Source organism: Gadus morhua, chromosome 13, assembly GCF_902167405.1.
Source record: "Gadus morhua chromosome 13, gadMor3.0, whole genome shotgun sequence".
Classification (NCBI taxonomy): Eukaryota; Metazoa; Chordata; class Actinopteri; order Gadiformes; family Gadidae; genus Gadus; species Gadus morhua.
This window is the reverse complement of record NC_044060.1, coordinates 16,767,294-16,789,994: the sequence shown is the minus strand read 5'-3', so window position 1 is coordinate 16,789,994 and position 22,701 is coordinate 16,767,294. Positions and strand designations below refer to the sequence as shown.

The following is a 22,701-nucleotide window of genomic DNA, read 5'->3' as shown; positions in this document are numbered from 1 at the left end:
TTCTTTCTTAGCTTATTTTTGTCTTTGTGTGTGTATTCACTTATAACTCTATGACCGGAACGTACTACAGTTTATTCATCTGAGCCCGCGTTCGGGGAACACATGTATATGATCTTTTTCGTCAACTTTTTTTTAAATGTCTATCACTTTAACCTCAAAGCTATATAGATTTTCCGTGCAGCTCGGTTTCAGTTCTGCGACAAGGGGTTTGATGTAGTAAGGAAGATGTGGGCTTTTCTCGAGATTGGTCTTTCACGTGTTTCATGGGTCTGGAAAAAAAAGGTTTTGACAATGATGAAAGGTTTTAGGGGTTTTTCAAACCCACAACACAGCTTGTAGACTTCAAGTTAGATCAAAACAGTGTTCAAAATATTTTACCAGTGTTTTCAAGATTTCTTTCAAAGAAAGCGTTTTCAATTAACCATACATAATGTGTACAAGAATTGTGCATCACTCCCTCTGTGTGATCGAATCAAAGCCTTTTGCTGTGGTTATGGCAGTGCACTCAGGCTGCAGTGTTCAGTCAAATGTTACCGCAGTTAGTAAAAAAAAAAAAAACCCACATTACAATAAAGGATTAATGCACACAAATCCTTTGGTATACAGCCTGAATTCAAAATATAATTCGGAAAGATTTCACAAGCCGCTTACTTAACCAAGTGGTTTCTCAGCCGGTTCTTGTATTAAAGGTTCTGCTCCTGACACATAGTAACATAATTTGAGTTTTTTCTTGTTGGTGTTGTGCGTCTATAGGTCACTGTTGGCCAATAGGGCAGGATGCCGAGTGTGGGCTTGGCCCAACACAACATTTTTCCCTGGGGTGCCCCCAGAGTTGCGCTGTCAAAGCTGACAGGCCAGAGGCTTACTTTTTTCTGTTTGTTGTTCGATCGTATTTCGGGCCTGTACAACACTCGTGTGTGCGTGTATTACATATATGGCTTCCTGATTGATGGTAAGGAGCCAAGCGCTCCTCATTGTTCTGACAGGGTCTCCGGGGAGACATGCCCGTGGTCGACATGGGGGTCAGCCAACGCTTTATTGTTTCACAACACAAAACATTCTTCAGAGAGGTGGAGTCTACTTGACCCTATTTCGCTTCCCTCATTTTAAAATAACCTATGACTAAAAAAGAGAAAAAAGAAAAAAAAAGAAAAATAGCGAGGACATTCACACCAACTCCCACACGTGAGATGTGTTGGGTGGATGTTTCTGGAACAGTCTCACCCACGTTGTTTGAGTGAAACAATTTTGACAACTCCAAAAGTGATCGGGGAAATAAGCACTTGCTGATTTACTTTGCTGGCGGATTAACTGGCAATCATCAAGTAATCAATGAAAAGTATTAATTGTATCATTATCTGGAATAGAGAAGAGTCACTTCATTCAGGATTAACATTCCTGAAGAAGCAAGAAACAGATATTTGGTATTTGTACTGTAAAACCATTAAAGCCATTAATCGATCATGAGCATTTTAATCAATTAATTTTTGGTCAGTATTCCTCAAAGAATATCAGCCTCTGTTACCATGAAGAAACTGTACTTAATTTTTTTTAAATATTTCTATTTTATTTTCCACAGGGTTTCTTCAGAAGAACGATTCGGTTAAAGCTTGTTTACGATCACTGTAACCTTCGGTGTCGCATTCACAAAAAGTCCCGCAACAAGTGTCAATACTGCCGCTTCCAGAAGTGCCTCATGGTCGGCATGTCCCACAACGGTGAGACCAGACCACACTCACACACTCTTCACCTGGCCGTGAAGGCCTTACTGGCTCCTTCTTCTTCTGTCTCTCTCTGAGAGGCTGGAGCTGATTAAGCGCAATCTATTTAAGAGCTTATTGTACAGCATTAGGAGGTTTCTGTTACTAAACTGGCTCAAGATAAAGAATTAAACCCACTTGGACTGAACCACACATTCCTTGTGTGCATTCAAGGACTTGTATTAGAGAGAGCTGATGATCATGTGTGTGTGTGTGTGTGTGTGTGTGTGTGTGTGTGTGTGTGTGTGTGTGTGTGTGTGTGTGTGTGTGTGTGTGTGTGTGTGTGTGTGTGTGTGTGTGTGTGTGTGTGTGTGTGGGCATGCTTGTGGTTGTTTACATGGGTGTCTGTCCGTGTGCTTGCATGTTATATCCCCCTGCCCTTGTCCTCATTTGAACCCATATTTTCCATTTACTGTGGGTTGTTGCTTCACTCTTAGCCCCTGTCGCATGTAGCGTGCCATCTGTGTATCATGAGGTAACACACCGCACGGTTTTGCGTGGGTCGGGATTGCGTAGGGATTAATGATTGACACATGAATGAGGGCGCCGGGTTCTGTCTATGCTGCTACAACTTGCTGTGTCATTGCCGTTGGCAGCGTGCCCACCCCTAGGTATAGTCCCAGAGGCCGGCGGGGGGGTGTGCTCTCGTCAACCGCGTCAAACAGGCCAGTCACTGATGGAGTTACAGATCCTTTCATGAAAGCTTAGCAGGTTCAACCGAGCGGCATTACCTGGATGACAAGTTTTGACTATCGAGTGCCCATCCCCCTGAGATGCCATCGGACCCAAAATAGTTGTCACGTACCTAACCCTTTGTCATAGAAGGCTTTGTTTTTAGTTTTTTTACTGTGGGAATCTTATAGATCATTTGTTAATTTGATTAATAATAAATAATAATGTAAATAATAATGATTCATAATATTAATAATAATAATATTAATAATTCAAGTTTACAGCAACTTTGATCAGGACTGCTATAGTGAAAATCATTATGGTCATAATGTTTAGTTTGGATTTACTGAATTCGGACAGTAAGTAATGAAATACTTATATATTACAGATATTTAAGTTAATTTGTTTCCGGCAGTGGTTGCTCTTTGAAGCAAATGTTTAAGCCATCCTTCATTTCCAAAAAACGATCACAGAAGTAGACCAAAGAGTGTGACATGAAGAGCGTGCGCCCCTGTCTCTACGTGGGTGTGTGGTTGAGGGGGCACCACCGAGGTTTGTGTAGGTGCATGCTATCATTCTATATTTCCCTGCAGGGTTATTTACATGTCTGTGTCTGTGTCTGTGTCTGTGTCTGCGTCTGTGTCTGCGTCTGTGTCTGCGTCTGTGTCTGTGTCCGTGACCGTGTCCGTGTCCGTGTCCGTGTCCGTGTCTGCGTCTGCGTCTGTGTCTGTGTCTGTGTCTGCGTCTGTGTCTGCTTCTGCGTCTGCGTCTGCGTCTGTGTCCGTGTCCGTGTCCGTGTCCGTGTCCGTGTCCGTGTCCGTGTCTGTGTCTGTGTCTGTGTCTGTGTCTGTGTCTGTGTCTGCGTCTGCGTCTGCGTCTGCGTCTGCGTCTGCGTCTGCGTCTGCGTCTGCGTCTGCGTCTGTGTCTGTGTCCGTGTCCGTGTCCGTGTCCGTGTCCGTGTCCGTGTCTGTGTCTGTGTCCGTGTCCGTGTCCGTGTCTGTGTCTGCGTCTGTGTCTGTGTCTGTGTCTGTGTCTGTGTCTGTATTTGCATGTCTGTGCGTCCCGTCCCTCCCAGCCATCCGCTTCGGCCGCATGCCCCAGGCAGAGAAGGAGAAGCTGCTGGCCGAGTTCTCCTCGGACCTGGACCACGTGCATCCAGAGGCGGCCGACCTGCGTGCGCTGTCCCGCCTCCTCTACGACTCCTACGTCAAGCACTTCCCCCTCACCAAGGCCAAGGCCCGAGCCATCCTGTCTGGGAAGACCGGGGACAGCTCGGTAAGGACCCCCTGCCGCCTCTTCCTCTCAGCGCGTCTAGGCTGGCTCCTCAGACGTCTGGTCGTCGGGTCTCGGCCCTCTGACGGTGTCCGTTTGGGGACAACGCTGATTGGTTCACCACAACAGTACACATCACGACACTCTGCTGGTCTTGGTTCTTTAAAAGAAAAGAACACACTCACACTTTTGACTTATTATTACTGGTTGAACGTTTGACAAATGGGGCATTGCTTTGTGGCTTTGTGTTTATTTATTTATGTATTATTGAAGGACAGATATGACAAAAGTGTGACAGAAATGCAGGTATTTTATATGATATGGTTTATAAACGAATGGATTTTGGACACACTTTTATCTCATTATTAGAAGTACTTCATTACTGATAACAGACAAACCATATTAGTTTAGCAATAGTTCTATGCTGACAATGAAAAATAGTACAATATTTACATTGGGTTATACACTCAAATATATTGTGTGTTGCTCATATGTGAGCGCATCACTAAATGCTATTTAGTTGTTTTTTCCGCAGAACTCTGAAACGTCAAGGCCAGTTCATGTCTTCAATGGCTTATTATGACTGGTCTTTGCGATAGCGATAGAGTATGGAGAATTTACTGAAACCCAGAAAACACCCCAGTGCCCAAACAATGCTCCAATTGTAAGATTTGTTACCTAGTTTGGTAAGTACAATAAAAATATACTTTTTTCGTACATCCTCAATTGAATGTAAACAAACAAATTAAAGAGGCTAGAGAATCAAATTAGTCCTTCTGTACTTTGGGATTGAGACAAAAATAATTGAAAAGTAAGATGAGCAATGTCAAATACCGTTTAATGACCTGGTGTTGAAACAGGGCAGCCGTGATGAGGACGCTGTGAAATGGAGAAAGAAGGAGAAATGGTTTACTTGCTCCAATAAATGTATAACTTAGCAGCAGCAGAACGTACCCGCCGCTTCTCTTGAATCAGGGGAGGGCAGGTTGATGCTCACTATAACGCCAATGATTCCCCCTATTAACATGCCGTTGAGCAAGACACCAGCCTACCACTCAATGAGAAGGGTTCTTATTTTTATGGTTATCGTCTGTGTCCTTTGGATTGGGGCAAGGGATCGTCAAAATTATTGTGCTTTGGCACTTGAAAGGCTTTGTTAAATAGTAAACATTAAAGAACTCTTATCTCTCGGCTGTGTATGCTTTAGAGTACTAGTGCAATAGCAGAGTGGGTGTGGTGCAATTCAAACAAAGATTGTGGTGTTTGTGTGTGTGTGAGTGTTTCGGCTTGAATGTCTAAACACCAGCAACAATCGCCCCCGTTCACAGTCAAGACGGCAGCAACACAACCTTGTGGTCCAAGAGACCTCCTATAAATGTGCAGATTGCAGCTCTTGGTGCTGCAAATAGAGACTTGGCGGTTGTCAGTCCGTTTCCTTTGCTATACATATTATTTTTTTCTTTATTGTTTCTCTGTGTCCAAAGATAATCACGACTGCATTTTAGAAATCTTTTCAGTGTATGGGTGGATGGGGTAATATTTCATGGTGTGTTAGTTCCTGCCAGTGTATTTCAAAATCGTGAGCTTGGCTTGGCCCGATGCATAAGAAATATTTCCTCTTTCCCCTGAAACAGTCTTTAATTCAACTACTTCTTCTGCCACCACCACAGCCGTTTATTATCCACGACATGAAGTCTCTGATGGATGGAGAACAGTTGATCAACTGCAAACAGATTCCCGGAAGAGACCAGCATCCGTCCCCAGCTGTCCTGGCTGACAACTATGGTCAGTGGCAGACCTTGATCTTTTTTATCAAACAACATGGATTTTGTCAAGTTCAGTCAACCGATAAATTAACCATAAAGATATACATTTATCAAACAGTAGAGCTTGATTTGTGTTGTTTTATGTTGTTGTTTTTTTCATTTCGTTTTTATCCAGTTCTTCTTCTTCTTCTTCTTCTTCTTCTTCTTCTTCTTCTTCTTCTTCTTCTTCTTCTTCTTCTTCTTCTTCTTCTTCTTCTTCTTCTTCTTCTTCTTCTTCTTCTTCTTCTTCTTCTTCTTCTTCTTCTTCTTCTCCTTCTTCTTCTTCTTCTTCTTTTTCTTCTTCTATTTAATACTTGATCCTGATTCATTATTTAGGGCATTCAGTGGTCTGTTATTTCTGTACATCATAACACTGCTATGAATAACAGACCATTGCAATGAACCTAATTCCAACTGTAGAACCGAATTGACAATTATTTTTGGCGGAAGAAAAACAACAAGAAAAATTGAAATTACAGAGTAATATCAGGACAATAACAACGGCAACCAGCACATTGACAAGATGTTTCCTCGACAACACATCTAGTTATATCTTCATTAGCTCCAGTAATATCAATTTCAACACAAACCCGACAGCATCCTAATATACCCTTGACCGCCCTGATGCAGGGGTCGTGGCGGGCCACCCGGCGCCAGGGTACGGGGGGCTGGGGGGTCTGTCCCAGGGGCCCATCGGGCTCAGTCACCAGGGGCGGACGGAGGGCCTGGAGTTGCGCTTCTTCTACTCCTGCCAGTCCCGCTCTGCCGAGGCCGTGAGGGAGGTTACGGAGTTCGCCAAGAGCATCCCCGGCTTTGTAGATCTGGATCTCAACGACCAGGTAACAACCCGGGGCTCCAGAGTCATGGATTACATGAATTAATACATTTTTGTGTTGATGTTTTCAGTGAGGTATTACCTGATTGTCTTTTTTCTACAAGCTGACATCAAATTTGATACCATTCTGCAGGCAGTCTTATCCAATTTTTCAATCAATCAATGGGACTGAAAATTGCAAGATCCAACACTATATTGGTGCCCAGTAAGCCTAGTGCTGAACGACAAATGTAAACAACAACAACTGGACAGAGGGCAAAGATTTGGAAATGAAAGTCTGCCCTGACCCACACTGGAAGATTTATCCACAGCATGTGATCACATCCTCACCATCATCATCGTCATCATCGTCACCCTTCCCCCCCACCATGCAGGTGACGTTGCTGAAGTACGGCGTGATAGAGGTGCTGACCCTCAGGATGGCTCCCCTGATGAACAAGGACGGCACGCTGATGTCCTACGGCCAGATCTTCATGACGCGGGAATTCCTCAAGAGCCTACGCAAGCCCTTCTGCCAGATGCTGGAGCCCAAGTTTGAGTTCTCCGTCAAGTTCAACACCCTGGAGCTGGACGACAGCGACCTGGCTCTGTTCCTGGCCGTCGTCATCCTCAGCGGCGGTGGGTGGCTCTCTTCTACCCCCCCTAGCTCTCTGTTGGTTTTTTTTGACAGCATTGTGCTGTGCTGTAAAATGGACAACAGTTAGATAAACCCTTCTCTCGCCCGCGGCCACTATAAAGATACGCCTTACAGTCACTCCCTCACGTTTGCCCGTTCAAACACATTCATACTCCCACGCCGGTGTCGACCATGATAGGCGACAGCCCGCCGGGCGGGAGAGGGAGGGGTTTGGTGTCGTGCTCAGGGACACCTCGGCACCATTGCTAGAAGCAACTGTGGGCGAACCAGCGACCTTTTGGTTGTCAGACAACCACACGCCACAAGTCTTTAGACTGTTTATCATGAATCATGAATCATCATCAAGTCATAAACCATTTCAGTAGGGCCACGTGTGTAACATTATCATTAATGCAACAATTGTGTAATAAACATGGGCTGGTTTCCATTGATAACATACTGTATCTAACTGCATAGGACCTTTGAGTCAAACACTGACTTCTCAACATTTGTATACATTCCTTATCTTTCGTGTCTTAAAACGTTCATCGCAAGCCTCACCCTCTTCTCCTTCTTTCTTTCTATTAATATTGCACATCAGTAGCAGATGCCTTAACGGTTAACCCGAAGCCACCTACAGTGAATTGAGAATCAGGAGGAAGCCTGTAGAGGTCAGGCGTCTTTGACTGTCCTCCTGACTTACCCTCTAACTCCCTGATATCACCCAACCCCACCCCACGTCCTGTTAATCCCAAAACACACAACGTGCCGGCGGGGCGTGTCCTAACGTCCACCCACCTCCCTGCCTCCCTGCAGACCGGCCGGGCCTGCTGAACGTGCGGCCCATCGAGCGGCTCCAGGAGACGGTGCTCCACTCCCTGGAGCTCCACCTGAAGGTCAACCACCCGGACTCCATGCAGCTGTTCGCCAAGCTGCTGCAGAAGATGACGGACCTGCGGCAGATCGTGACCGACCACGTGCACCTCATCCAGCTGCTGGACAAGACCGAGGTGGACATGTGCTTACACCCGCTGCTGCAGGAGATCCTGAAGGACTTGTATTAGAGAGAGCTGATGATCGTGTGTGTGTGTGTGTGTGTGTGTGTGTGTGTGTGTGTGTGTGTGTGTGTGTGTGTGTGTGTGTGTGTGTGTGTGTGTGTGTGTGTGTGTGTGTGTGTGTGTGTGTGTGTGCGTGTGTGTGTGTGTGTGACGTGTGTGTGTGTGTGTGTTTGTGTGTGTGTGTGTGTTGTGTTTGTGTCTGTGTTGGTAGGTTGTAGTGAGACGGCGAGGGGGGAGTCTTCGAAACCAATGGCGAGGGTTTTATAGAAATAGAAACCTCATGGTATTGACTTGCATGAACAAATGACTTTGCTAACGGGTATGATGTTGACATGTGGACCAATTCATATTTTGTAATCTTTTTTATAAATCTGTGTCTATCCATATAATTAAGGAATATTTGTAGGAAGAGATGTATAATAGTACATTTACAAGGACCAGGGTTTCAGCAACTGCCAAGTGCCTTTCAGTAATTTGGAACCTTTTTTATTTCTTTGTGAAATTTCTAAATAACAAAATGATGGGCTTTGGGTAAAGAATCAAAAGAATATTTTTTAAGGTTTGTTGTTCATCAAATTCAAATACAACGGCAGTCAAATGGATGACAAATTCTGCACCTCTTTCTGTGTCATTGCTCACGGAATGAACCTGTGTATGTTCACTAGTGTACACAAAATTAATGGCCTTGATGTGCTGATCAGATAGAGTCATGTCATAGAACGCATGAGAAAGGATGAGAGAGAGTAAGGATGTCTAGACACATAAACAATATTGTGCAAAGTCATAACTGCTGAGTTTGATACATGGCAAACTAAGAATAAGTCAAGTATAACTATTACTCATTGTGCCAAGTAAAATTTAACTTTGAAGCCTCACTCTATTCAAAGAAAGGTTTTTGATTGTCTTTCGAAAGGCAGTAAGAAATATATCACTGTGAATATTTGCATGCATCTTTGTCATTTTAGTTTTTTGTGTTTATACGCAATAATAGGCAGCAACATCGAAATTGTATTCATATGTAACGTGTAATGTGTTTTTATGTGTATTCATTTGGCCATTTTCTTTACTATTTCTGCGTGTTTCTGTCTTCAATGACTGAATTGGATTTATGTAAAAAGTGACCAACAGTTTATAGTATATGTATGTTATTTACGGTTTCATTCGTATTATACAAATTTGTAAGTGCAGTCGTCCGTAGGGGACTCAGTGAAGTTCACAGAGTTTAATTTAGCCTTACTTTATGTGTAAAATACATAAACATATCTCTCGTGTAAATATTCAATTAATATAAAACCTTGTATTGAATGAGTTTAAGAATGTCAGAAATGACGTCATATATTTTTAAAGCAATGATTTTCTAAAGGGTCAAATTTACTGTTGTTCTTTGGAGTTTAAAGTAATTTGATGATATTACACAGAGTTTGTAAATAAACTATTTTATAAATATTTGTTTGCTTTATTCCAAATAACCCCCTTTGGTATTATTAATAGAAAAATAATTATATCAGACTTAAATATATATTTGCAATAATATTTCCTGTTGTAAATCTTGAGAACAAAGCTGAACTGGGGTGAACTATGGAAAAGACAAAATACTAGAATAGGAAAAGAAGCCCTAACCTATAAATAAGCCTCTGACTTAGGGTCTTATGATGATGATGATGATGATGATGATGATGATGATGATGATGACGATGATAATTACATCCATTCTGCATGTTGTGTCAGCGCCTCTCTTAGTTATCATCCAATCCCTGCTGACCAACATCCAGCCAAGATTCCCAAACCATGCCAACAGCCCTTGGAAGAAAATGTTAGTGGTTGGACCCAAGTCCAAAGATAGCATTCTGAATCTACACCAGGAAGTCCAATTCATCATGAAGCCATACAGCTTCTTTTTTGTCATCAACTTTGTTTGGACTTCAAGCAGAATCTTACTCCCAGTGGGGATGTGTGTGTGTGTGTGTGTGTGTGTGTGTGTGTGTGTGTGTGTGTGTGTGTGTGTGTGTGTGTGTGTGTGTGTGTGTGTGTGTGTGTGTGTGTGTGTGTGTGTGTGTGTGTGTGTGTGTGTGTGTGTGGGGGAGTTAACGTGACCCACCAGCTTGAGTGAGTGGTATGCAGCTCTGTGTCTATGTGGAGTTCACTTTGTTGCTTTCTTTGGTTGTTATAGAAATTAAATTAGTTCAAATAACACAGAATTATGTTTTAGATGAAGGAGGGGGAATTGAGCTATTTGTAACTTTTCCTTTTTAATTACATTTGTTGAAATGTAGTACTATAAATAATGTAAGTGAGTACAATTACTACTTAATTGTTAATAGATATATCAATTGGATAATTTCAGTTCATTCATTCAGTTTTATTTATTATAGATAAACGAACACCTTAATATTTTGTCATCCTTTTCTTAATGACAAAATAAATGGATTGCAATGGACACATTATTTCTGTAAACCTATCTGATTGTTTTGGGGTAAATTGGGGGAAAATACCAATAGGTCAAATAAGAATCATAACTGATTCTTTCATCACTCGGTTAAACCTGAACGTGCACTTACCACCTTCCTACCACCCACGGTCTGTCAGTTGTTAAATCCTCACAGTTTGGTTGCACGGGATTCCTTAAACTGATGAATGTGTTGCATCACATTACCTTTGTCAAGTGCATTTATCCTACGTGACTCACAGTTCCACATGGTTGCACACGGATGATGATGAATGGAAAGTAGTTGTGATGTCATGGTTGTAGGGAGAACTGGCTTGGTGGGTGAGACATCACATGGTAAATGGGGAACAGTGCCCTCTTACCACATACACGCCTCTTATTCTCTGCCTTATTCTCACATACATTACCTCTTACATTTACCAATATGTTCAAATTTACAATGAGTGCACAACAATAATTAAAGTATGTGTGTGTGTGTGTGTGTGTGTGTGTGTGTGTGTGTGTGTGTGTGTGTGTGTGTGTGTGTGTGTGTGTGTGTGTGTGTGTGTGTGTGTGTGTGTGTGTGTGTGTGTGTGTGTGTGTGTGTGTGTGTTGGGGGTGTTTGTGTGTGTGTGTGTGTGTGTGTGTGTGTGTGTGTGTGTGTGTGTAAGCGCATGTGGGAGTTTGTGGTTGGGTTTTCCAAACGTAATGAGTGGGTTTTCATAGAAAACAATACAACTCCAGGAAAAAAATGTGATGTTCATGCATGCCATATTATTCATCGTCTACATGTACCAGAACCAGGGAGAAATCCTTTTTTTTCGAAATGTTCTCTCTTCATCAATTGTTTGTGAAAACATTGATGTTTTTGTTCAAGCGGGTCAGGTATCGGCATGCTTTTGTTATGGTCTCTATGAGACATTCAAATATTCCAAGAAGTGTGTAAATCATACGTGCAAATAATAAGATGGAGCCAACAACAACCAATCCTTCCATTCAGGCAGAGAAAGATATTCAGAGAGGAGGTCTATGTTGATTCTTGAGAAGAACTAGTGGGAGATTCCTCCAGAGACCCCCTGTCCCCGACCAGGCAAGTAGCTTCATGAGAGGAGGGGAGTGTCAACTCTGAACTGATAACATTGATTTTTGTTAGTGAAGGCAAAATTATGCCATTTGCACGCATCATTTTGTTAAATAAAATAGCAAGTGATGAGGACCATCTTTTTAAAAGGAAATTGTGAGGAGTGCTGAATAATCTTATTTGAGAACATGGGAATGAGAGATTAAGTGTTACAGGTTAAAATACATATTTTAAAAAAGTGAAGTTTGATTACATTGATAGACATTTAGTTGAAAAAAAGGTATCTGGAATTAAATCTCCTACGCCTTGAAAACCACATGCAATCCTATGTTTTAAAAGGGATTACATTTTCTGCTGAGTCACCGCCATGCGGGGAGAGTGATACCAAAGTCCTCTCTGTAGTATATGGCGTGATATTACAAAACAATAGAAGGATGGATTCAGATCTGAAGACCATTTCAAATAGGCAGTGAGCTTTTGAGGTATGTTACAACTTGACTTCTTCTCAAGTCCATTGTGTTCATAAAATTAAACATCAATGTACACCTGAGGACCCACAATTGATCTCATACGTTTAAAAAAACAAATAAAAACATAACAGATAGACAAAAAATAACGCTAATCTATTTGTGTTTACAATTGGCAATATTTGATCAAGGCGGCAAGGAATGCGTTTGAACAAAGTGTGTGAGTTTGTGTGTGCGTGTGCGTGTGTGTGTGTGTGTGTGTGTGTGTGTGTGTGTGTGTGTGTGTGTGTGTGTGTGTGTGTGTGTGTGTGTGCGTGTGTGTGTGTGTGTGTGTGTGTGTGTGTGTGTGTTCGTGTGTGTGCGTGTGTGTGCGTGTGTGTGTGGCCACGAGAGATAAAAATGCAACAATGTCTCCCTCTGCAGGAGAGGAGACATCTGCCGAGGTTTAATAAACCTTGTTACCAGCCAAAGGTAACTAGGTAATTTATGTAAAAGTATTTTCGATCAATTTCACTGTAAATAATAGCTGTTAAGTTCATGGTTTAACCTGCTTATCTCTCAACAGAATTCAAGTCCTAAAAGCAATCCAACTTGTTTATAAAGAAGTTGGAAAGGACACTAAAATAACACTGGATTAACAATACCATTATAGAAATTGGTTTAAGGTTATAGAGGTCAAATGAGCTACTATATGTTGGCCAATGTGTATTTACACTGTCGTTTGATGCTATTATGTTGAATAAGTGAACAACGTCAGTTCACAACTGAGTTGCAGATTTAATACAGGCAAATAACAGTCCCTTGATTGCTTTTCATTGTGTGCAATAGTGAATATTGAGTACTTTCAACAGTAGCCTACTGCGTAGTGTATTTATTTAAATAATGAAAAAAAATCCATTTTATAAAAATGGTATAAGACAAAGGTTTCAAGACGCTGGTGGTGACACAATGTTTTACGGATTCTAACAACAGCAACAATTCCAAAAACATAGGAGTTGTTGGCTGTTGTTGGCTGTTGTGATGTGACACCCCCTGGGGGTAAAGAATGGAATTGAATAAAGATTGGAATTGAATAAGAGAATAAAGCTGTCTTTATTCAATCTCACCATCATTCACTCACAACCATTCATAGCCATATTTCTAGATATCCATTTTAGTTGTTAACTCATTTGTTATATGTTGTGGCCCTGGCATGGACGTGTCACAGCTGATTCCCCTGCCCCTCCCTAGCCTTGTCTCTTGTGTGTTTGCCATTTCCTCATCAGCCCTTCTGTAACCTAGTCTGTTTCACCTGTTTGGTATTTTGATTGATTTGAGTGTTTCCTGTGTATTTGTGCATACTGTGTAAGTCTTCCATATCTGTTGCCTCCTGCCTGCCTGCTTGTCTTTTGACGCATGGCTGTTTTGACCATCTTTGCTTCGAAGCTTAAACCCGCACTGTGTAGTTTTTCCCTTTTGGAACTTCTATCAGCCTGACTTGTAGCTACCGCTGACCGATATTTTTAATGGAGGAAATATCTGCAGTACAAAATGTAACTCTCTCAAGTCTGCATGTTGAGCCGTACTCCGGTTCCATTATAAGATAGCCCGTCATCTTGAAGCACCAGAGCACCACACCTAGCCACAAACCTATTTAAAGAACACAAAGGAATAGCAAGCCTCCATATGCATTCTTTCAGAAGGATTAGGACAGGGGGAGTGCGTTGAAAGATTGGGGCCAATTCCAATAGTACAGCAGCCAGGAGTGTGAGGGAGCCAAAGTCAAGGAGGTTTTAACAGTATAATGACTTTAAAATTGGACATTAAAAGTGATTTTTAAAGTGATTACAATGCTGTCATCTGCAAAAGCTTTTTGGGTCAATATGTTTGAGAGTGGAAATCTGAGTGGGTTATAAACTGTATGCCCTCGTAGCTATTGCATGTTAGAAGCTTTGATTTTTATACAATAATTGAATAATGCAGACGGGTCTAAATAATAAGTTGAGAAATGTCTCTTGCTGTAACATGACACGCATAATCAACTACTCAGTACAGATGACTCCTTAATATAGTTTTTTTTTATCAGTTATGTAGTACATCATCATCATTTCCAAATTATATTCCTCTTACCTAATCAACAGGTTAAGAAAATGAGAGTGGTGTATAATTATTTTGGCCCTTGCTTTACTTTTCTTTACCTTATGTATACAGTAAAAATGTAGTTGTAATTGAGGATCTTCAACTTGGGAAATTGACTATGTCAACATGAATTGAGGCCTACATCACATTATTTTCTACGTTGAGAAGAGAGTACTGGAGGATAACGCAAGGTGGTGCTAATGTGTGGGGTTATTTTCACAACCCGACAAGGGAGAACAAGAGTTGCATCTGCGCAGCCGCAGTAAGGGTTGTTATGAAGTAGCGGGAAATGTTACCCACTCGCAGATCAAGAAATACCTTCCAGGTATTTATTATGATCATAACAATTATTTCTATGTTTTATTTAGAGTTTAATTCATATGTTCTAGCCACATGTCATGTTTTTTTACAGTCAGAATAACTAATTTTAACTAGGTCTATGTGCATTACAACGACTTTACCTTGCGTTAAAATATGTATTCTGTAACGTTAGCTTTAGCCAGCGATAACAATACTTTCTCATCGGACGTTTTGTTTTAAACTTCGCAGTATGCGAATTTATTTATTGTATTGAAGATGTCCAAACAAGGAATTGTAGTTGCCATTTTCTTAGTTTTTCCATGGTGCGGTTTCTAAACTGGAAATACTTTATCGACCCAGGTTTCATATTTATTTTAAACATGTTTTACAAGGTGACATTTCTGGTTTAAATGGCTGTTATAATATGTCATCAACACCCTCAGTGGTATTGACGTTATTACTGATTGATTATAACTGATACACACTGATTTGACACACAGACTGACCGCTTTTTCCTTTTGAATGAAGCTAACGACGATGCAGTCCAAACGGGAAAATCAGGGCAAGTCGCAGGTCATCTCTCCAGTTCTTTTCATGACTGTGGATGGTGAACCCATGCGTTTCTTCCTGTGCCCGGGACCAGCCAAGGTGGAGCTCTTGCCCAGCATCAAGGCAGGGGGAGGAATGGTGTGCAAAGCTCAGGAGCCGGGGGCTGTCCTGCTTGTGGACCCCAATGAGATGGGGTCTCTCACGCAGAGCACAGCTCACTGGTAGGTGCAGCTTTCGGTTTGTGTGAGTCAAAGTTGGCCTCATTGTTGAATATATTTTGAATGTATCAAGGGTATGTGAATGGAGCTCATATGCCTTAGAATACTCATTTAGAAACATATTTTTCTTCTAGTGATATCCCACAGTGTGCTTACATTTTGGTTATGAATATAATCGTTATGAATGACAAAAGGCGTTTCATTCAACTGACGTGAATGAATTGTTTGGCAGTGTGGGAAACTACACCTCATCAGTAACAGAACAGGGTAAATCACAGTTTGTGGTCTGTACTTGGCTCACAGTATTACGTGATATTTTAATTCAAGTCAAAATATGCTACATCTATTCTAACCAGCTTGTAGTTATAGTCATATAAAGTTCCGATCAAGCTATTATACTGTATTCGCCAACTAGGTTAAATTGTATATCTGAGTGGACTGTTATACTTTTCCAGTAGTGTTGGTAAATTAGTTAATTTAGTCTGGCTTCTCTAGGTACGTGTCTGCTCAATACATCCGGGACTGCATAAAGAAGAATGAGCAGCTCGAGCTGGAAGACTACAGGATGAAGCCCGATGCCGCAGACGTACAATCTACCAAGAAGAGGGCAGCCAGGACCAGCACTTCCTCAGGTATCTCTTCAATCTTTTATTTGCCATGATGGATCCATAATGACTGTTGAATGTCCATATTTTTCCAAGTTTCCGGTAAATAAAATAGCTGTTTGATTTATGTTCATCGCATCACTGCATAGTTATAAGCTTTATTTTTATTGACTCCTTCCTGTTTACCAAAAAGGTAGAATACCTTACACTTCTGAAGAGGACGCCGCCATCATCGGCTATGTCGCCACGCTCAAGGATAAGCTCAAAGGCAACCTGCTGTGGAAGCAAATGGCAGAAATTCACTTGACCCAACACAGCTGGCAGTCCATGAAGTACCATTACATCTACAAACTGATGGACAGAGCAACAGAGGCCAAGGAGCAAGGCAGACGAAATGGAGACTCCATGGTAAAACAGCCCTGATGGAACTGCAGTTCCTCAGGTATTAAAGCAATATAACAATGTTTCTCAAATGGGGGAACAGTGTGTGTGTGTGTGGGTGTGTGTGTGTGCAAGCCTTAAAGTCCTCAAGGTGTATGCATGTGCTCTTCACCCAGGCGGCCGCAAAGCAGAAGACTGGCATGGGAGGTTCACCGCCGGAAAAACTGATGTCTTCCTATTCAAATGACTTGTTCTCTTGAGACCCTGCGCTGGTAGCACTGCTTAATGTTTTTGTCATGACATGATTGGTTTGTACACTCTGTACACTTGCCTTGCCTTTGGCAGGTTCAAATAGGTACAGGATGCACGCCAGGAACACCAAACAGTGGTTGTCAAAGTGTGCTTTTAAAAAATTGTTGACGGGGTGAAAACTGTTAATCGTTTACTTGATGTAAACATCGCTTGACTTCACAGCCTGTTCCCAAAGCTGCCCTTGATCGGGCTGAGACCCACATACCACGCAGGCGGCTGAGATGACTTGCTGTGTGTCAGTTTAACATGGTGCATTGTCTTTCTCACATATTCTGTGTCCCTCTTCAGACGTTATTCAATGTGAACTCATGGCCAAAACTATCAAGTGGTTACATTTTCTGTCACCATATGTTACAGTTCTTCATTAATAGGTGGAAAAGTCAGGTTGATTGTCAGCATTTCATGTTATGCGTGGATATTTTGTCAGCTGGCTAAAAGTGATGTTCCACCAGGCAGACGACAAACGATCCGATGTCCAACCGACAGCTGACCCCCCTTCTGACCCGGATGTGACTCTCGCGGAGGAGGAGGTGGAGGAGGAGGAGAAGGAGGTGGAGGAGGAGGTGAAGGAGGCAGAAAAGGAGGAGGAGGAGGTGGGGGAGGAGGCAGAGGAGGAGAACGAGGTGGAGGTGGCTCTTCCAGCAGGGCTGCCTGTATCCCCGCAGCACAACCCGTCTCCCGACACGCCACAGCAGAGCTCCTTCCATCTCCTGATGCTGCCTGACACGCCGCCGTTGGAGCCGCCGTCCAGAAAGAAAGCCAGAACGTCGTCGCCTCGCGGCTCGCCAAAGGCATCAACATCAGCAGGAACGCCATCGTCAAGACCTCCCCCACCCCCACGCCCATCCCCACCACCACGTCAGCCCATCGAGGGTGACCTCTCAGCAGGTCCGACGCCCACCTCGGGTGCTCAAACCACACACCTTGCTTATGCTTATTGTAACCACGACAACCATTTTCAATCACTGTGTTAATGTGTCTGCCTCAGACGGGGCTTCTAATCCAGTGATCCAGAATGAGGCGGAGAAAACCGGAAAGAGTGGAGAAAAAAGGAAGTTGGGGATCCTGGAGATTGCTTCTGAAGAGTTTGAAGATGACAGTGAGGTAGGACTACAACTATGATGTATAACGGTTGGGCTCATAACCTGCTACATAGTTAATGGTATTTTTGTCCTTATATAGTACACATTTTTGGATACTATATAAGTAGTACGGTTGCTATTAAGCATATATTACTGTCTGCAAAGAGAGTAGTCCATCTGAGTAGTAAAATCATCAGTTGCGGTGAGGTGTGACGGCTTTGAAGCCTATTGGTTATAAAAATGCATAAGAAAATAATCGAAATAATTGAGTTATGTCCCAATGTCGACTGTAATCTGTATAACTGCACATCGTATTCTATTCAAAGCATAACGTTTCAAGTTTAAACAAAAAACCTATTACCTCTGTCCCCTAGTCTGATTATGAGGAGGCCCATGATGTGCCTGAGCCCATGAGCACCCAGCAACCCAGGGCAACGACCTCAAAGCACCCTATGGGAACGCCCGATATGCCCATGGAAACCAGAACTGTGGTAGAAACCGGACCTACTCCCAAGCCACACCTCTTCATATTTGACAGAGAATCGCAGGAGGAAGGCTCCCAGCCAATGGAATGTGAGGGCGCAGCAGTCCCTGCTGGCCCTCAGCCAATAAGCAAAGAGGCAGAAGTGGAGTCAATGACCCAGGTGCAGTTGAAAGAGGACATGCAGCGAATAAGAGCGCTGATGAAGCAGACTAACCAGGTGACTCTCACAGAGGCAGACATACCCTTTCCAGTGCATCTTCTTTTGCTCTTTCAGTTAAAACCCTAGCTAATGTAGAACATACTACAAAAGAACAATTCTGCTGGCATGTTGGCGATCACCAGTCCATGCTTCTGGTCATTGGTTGGTTGAGAGGTTGCTACAACAGGATGCATAGCCTGCACCTTTCCTCAAGTTTAGATGTCAATGAAAACATTTCTTCCTAGATGTTCAGGTAGTAGGGGTGGGAATCTCTTGGCACCTCACGATTCGATTCGTTTCCGATTCAAAGATCAATGATTCGATTCTAAAACGATTATTGATGCATCCCGAAGCAATTTATTTTTTTTCAATTTCCATTCCGGATTTTCAAAAATATATCTTTACATCTGAATTTGTTTGCTAATTCACTTCCTACTTTTGTGATGATCATTAAAGAAATCAACAGATTAATTACCTTATCTAATATTTTATTAGAGAAAAAGCTTTTGTCACAAATATGACTTTCTATGACCAATGCAATAATCAATGCAAGTTGCATTACAATACACTATGGAAGTAGGTAAATAATAAATGGATTTAGTTGTCTTTCCTATGTCATTAAAGAAAAAGCTGCTCTTAGTCAATTATAAGAATAAGAACTTGTTCGTCGTTCTTGTGACTGGCTGTCAGTTTGCGTGCATGCTATGCGTAGGCTGAATCGCAATCGCGCCCAGACAAATCAGATTGGCCAATACACATTGAAGATAAATTAAATAATTTTAAAACTACTCAAATTATCCCTCTCTGTCGAACAGAATGTTGCAGGAGGCGAATACATTTAATAGAATATATATTTTTAAATATTATTTTATTTTTATTCAGATTATTAACTTATCTGAATCGAGACGGAATCGTTCTACACAGAATCGCGATGCATCGAAGAATCAATTATTTTTCCCACCCCTATCAGGTAATGTTTGTTTTTGTAAAACATTTGTTCTATAATCTTATTTGAAAGGAAGTGACATTTTGGGACATTATACAACCAATGTGAGAAATTCTGTTCTTTACAAAACAATAATAATATATTTTTTTAAAAGGGGAAGAATCTCAGGAGATGATAGCCCTTACTGTACCCCCACCATAATATATTTGCAGCTCCACAAATGTATCAACTGAGATTTCCAAAAAGGTTAAAGGTCCCATGACATGCTACTTTATGGATGCTTTAATATAGATATCAGTCGGCCCCAAACACAGTATTTGAAGACGTTCCCGAAATTCTGTCGTGGTGCAGAATTACAGCCACTACGAGCCAGTCGCACATTGAGCTTTCCCCAAATGCGCCGTTTCGGTGTCTGTAGCTTTAATGCAAATGAGGAGGAGGGAGGCGGGTCAAGGAGGAGGGTGGGGGTGTGGCCCTTACCATGCGCTCTGTTTACAGTGGATGTATCGCAATGGCGAGGCTCACACAGCCTTTAGCCGTGTTCTGTTAATATTCTAGAACACACGGGAGTCCTGGAGCTCTATATCTAAATAATATCATAGCACTATGCATAGATATCTATATAATATAATATATATTATCACGGCCAAAAGCTGTGTGCGCCTTCAGACAATATTATGAATCTCAAACGACCGCGTCGGGTTCTCCAATGTCTGGTTCTTCCACGTCCAGATCAATCTGAAGTAGACTTAGACCACGACATGGAGGAGAAAGAGATTGTTGCCCGCGATTGTTGACCGCGGTTGTCTCCCGCCGGAGCCGCTGCCGAGGCGGTGGTCCCTCGGCAGTGGTCAGCGTTAAGGCACCACCGCCTCCTGCAGCGCCGAGGCGGTGGTCCCTCGGCAGCGGGAAGCGGGGCTCAAGCGGGAGACATTCGCGGCCAACAATCCCTTTTTCCTCCATGTCGTGGTTCATCTACTTCAGGGAGTCAAAGCCAAAGTTCCTTTCCCCCCAATTCATTCTCAACCATGGCTGCGATAACCCCCAGTACGAGTCTCGTTGGGGAATTACCAGAGACGAGAGTCCGACGTGTTATGCGCCATAACACCAACAGCAGAACGGTTATCCAAATAACAAGGAAGTGTACAACCCTTGCGTTACAGTCTGGAGCTCTATATCTAAATAATATCATATAATACATAGAATACATATTATCGCGGCCAAAAGCTGTGTGCGCCTCCAGATAATATTATGAATCACAAACGGCTTCGTCAGAGAACATCTCTCGGGTTGTTCTCCGACATCCCGAGATGTCGGAGAACAACCCTGCCGGGCGGTGGTGCTTGGCGGCGGTGGTGACTTGCGGCAACCGGCGGCAGGCAGCATGTCCCAAGTCATGTACTTCAGGGAGTCAAGCCAAAGTTCCTTTCCCCCAATTCCTTCTCAACCATGGCTGAAGTAACCCCCACTACAGTCTCCTTGCGGAAATACAAGAGATGTCAAAGAACCGACGTGTTATGTGCCATAACACCAACAGCAAACACTTGCGGTACAGTGTGTGTAATCACACACATACACATGTGGCGCTCGCATGGTCGTGTCTCATTGGCGGGCCAAATTCTCTGGGCGGGCAAGGCAGAGAAAGGGGAGGAGCTTAGATCCTTTATGCCGACATACGGGACCACATTCCAAATCAGCGCGCTTGAGCCTCTGTTTTTTCAAAGGCGAGCAGAACACCTATTGCTCGTTTTACACAGAACGCAAGTTTTAGACACTTGGGGACCATAGGCTGGCTAGGGGAACTCATATTTATTTGAGAAAAACTCATAAAGTGAGATTTTCATGCCATGGGACCTTTTTTAATAAAAAAAAAAAAAAGGTTTCATTTAAACTAAACCAGTTCTATAACCTGCAACTGGTTTACTTATAACGCTAATAACACCTGCTACTTGCCGATGCCGGATATATTTGACTGGTACCATAAAAGAGGGTCACATATTAAAACTAATGCTTGGCAGATTATGTACCCTGCCTCCCCCCACATCACAACGTATTCATTGTTTATGTTCCTCGTTAAATGGTTGTTTCTCTCTCAAGCACGTTTTAAACATCTCTCTCCGCATATCCCTCTGCCCTCTTCTGTCTCAGAACCTTGTGAGCGTGACCAAGGCTCTGCTGAAGACAAGCGGAGACTTCAGCTCTGCCCTGGCTCTCCTGCTGAGGCCCGACTCGGCCCGGGGCCCCTTCTGGAGCCAAAGCGACGACCGGCTGCTGATGACCTCTGACTCCGAGGCTCGCCAGCAACTCCAGAAGAGGTACGGCGAGCAGGGCGTGGCCAAGAGGTTGGTATTCCTGGAGGGGGCGAATGATGCGGACGATCCGCCAGAACTCAATGTGCATAATATATGAACAGGTCTCCATGTGTGCGCTCGTAATGAGTTGAAACAACTGACGTTTCATTATGTGATCATGCACATTTTTTAAATTCTGTTAATACCATTTTTATCATTCTGTATTCTTGCGTAGAATAGGTTATTTTCGAGTTTCGAAAAGACCATCAAAGGGCCATAGTTTAACCGACAGGTGTCCATCCTGGATATTCTCAACCAGTCTGGAATAGCAAATTACTATATTGTATTTTCTCCAAACAAAATGTATTCGTCTATTTTAAATGTTGGCTTATTTTTTTACTTTACCTGTAGCAGCCTTGTAATGTATCCATATCCGGTTTAACTTTATTCGATTTGAAGTGTTAATTAAATTGTAAAGCACCTTGTCTTTCAACAACAGGCCTATCGTTGTGTATAATTAAGTTAATTTTAGCAGTGTTCATACATTTTGCTAATAGCTGTGTGATGCAAACTAAAGAGAAACGATTCAAATCTTTTGCTACTGTTTTTTTTTTCCTTTAAGATTATGAGTCTGAGGAAGGATAATATTAAGATGCATAAAATGTAATAAAATTTAATTTAAATTGACAGTCTTCGATGTCTACCTCCTGAATCTGTATAGGCTGCACTGATTTAAAAAACAATTATGATTAAATAATTTCTGGGACTGATATTCACTGATAGTAAATAAACATAAATCGGAATGGAAAGGTTACATTTTGAATTAGTTAGTTTTGTTGCTTTATTATTTTTAAACAATTTAAGCCTTTGGATTTTAGTGTTTTTGTTGACCAAATGCCTTAATAAAATATATCAGATATCTGAGGTAGACAGATAACAACAGCATATTTTTTTATTCAATCCATCTTTTTATTTCATTTTACCCAAATACATTCTTCGTTGTTTTATTTTGTTAAACAAAATTTGACCCAGAGGAAGAACTGAAGGACCCAGAGGATAAATAAATGCAATCATGTACACAGATCGTAAAATTAATCATGGAAGACGTGTGTGACAGAAAGAAACCAGGCAGAGGAATGATACCCAACCACCAGCGCTGTTTCTGTGTTGCTAATACAAGGAACAGGACCTTATTCGGGAGATCCTACCAAAAATATGGCAACAG

The 22,701-nt window shown here is 42.3% G+C and overlaps 2 protein-coding genes across 3 annotated transcripts in view; both read left to right on the top strand.

Moving 5' to 3' along the window:
* The window catches only part of pparg (peroxisome proliferator-activated receptor gamma), a 20,706-nt gene extending 12,549 nt beyond the window's left edge, over window positions 1-8,157 (top strand). The window contains exons 4-9 of the mRNA XM_030374406.1: window positions 1,580-1,718; window positions 3,508-3,707; window positions 5,375-5,489; window positions 6,140-6,348; window positions 6,719-6,962; window positions 7,777-8,157. Of these exons, the coding sequence (XP_030230266.1) occupies window positions 1,580-1,718; window positions 3,508-3,707; window positions 5,375-5,489; window positions 6,140-6,348; window positions 6,719-6,962; window positions 7,777-8,024 (1,155 nt within the window). The 3' untranslated portion in view covers window positions 8,025-8,157. The remainder of the gene's footprint in view (window positions 1-1,579; window positions 1,719-3,507; window positions 3,708-5,374; window positions 5,490-6,139; window positions 6,349-6,718; window positions 6,963-7,776) is intronic.
* Window positions 8,158-14,339: 6,182 nt separating this feature from the next.
* Window positions 14,340-22,168, top strand: terf2ip (telomeric repeat binding factor 2, interacting protein). 2 transcript variants are annotated; one of them, XM_030374708.1, is made up of 8 exons: window positions 14,340-14,434; window positions 14,938-15,179; window positions 15,672-15,808; window positions 15,975-16,189; window positions 16,927-17,362; window positions 17,463-17,578; window positions 17,931-18,257; window positions 21,334-22,168. In XM_030374708.1, the coding sequence occupies exons 1-8, from the start codon at window positions 14,399-14,401 to the stop codon at window positions 21,592-21,594; spliced, it is 1,770 nt and encodes a 589-aa protein (XP_030230568.1). In that variant the 5' UTR covers window positions 14,340-14,398; the 3' UTR covers window positions 21,595-22,168. The 2 variants fall into 2 exon arrangements, with proteins under 2 accessions (XP_030230568.1, XP_030230570.1); XM_030374710.1 differs by having other exon boundaries at window positions 14,938-15,201; window positions 21,334-21,743.
* The last annotated feature ends 533 nt before the right edge of the window (window positions 22,169-22,701 follow it).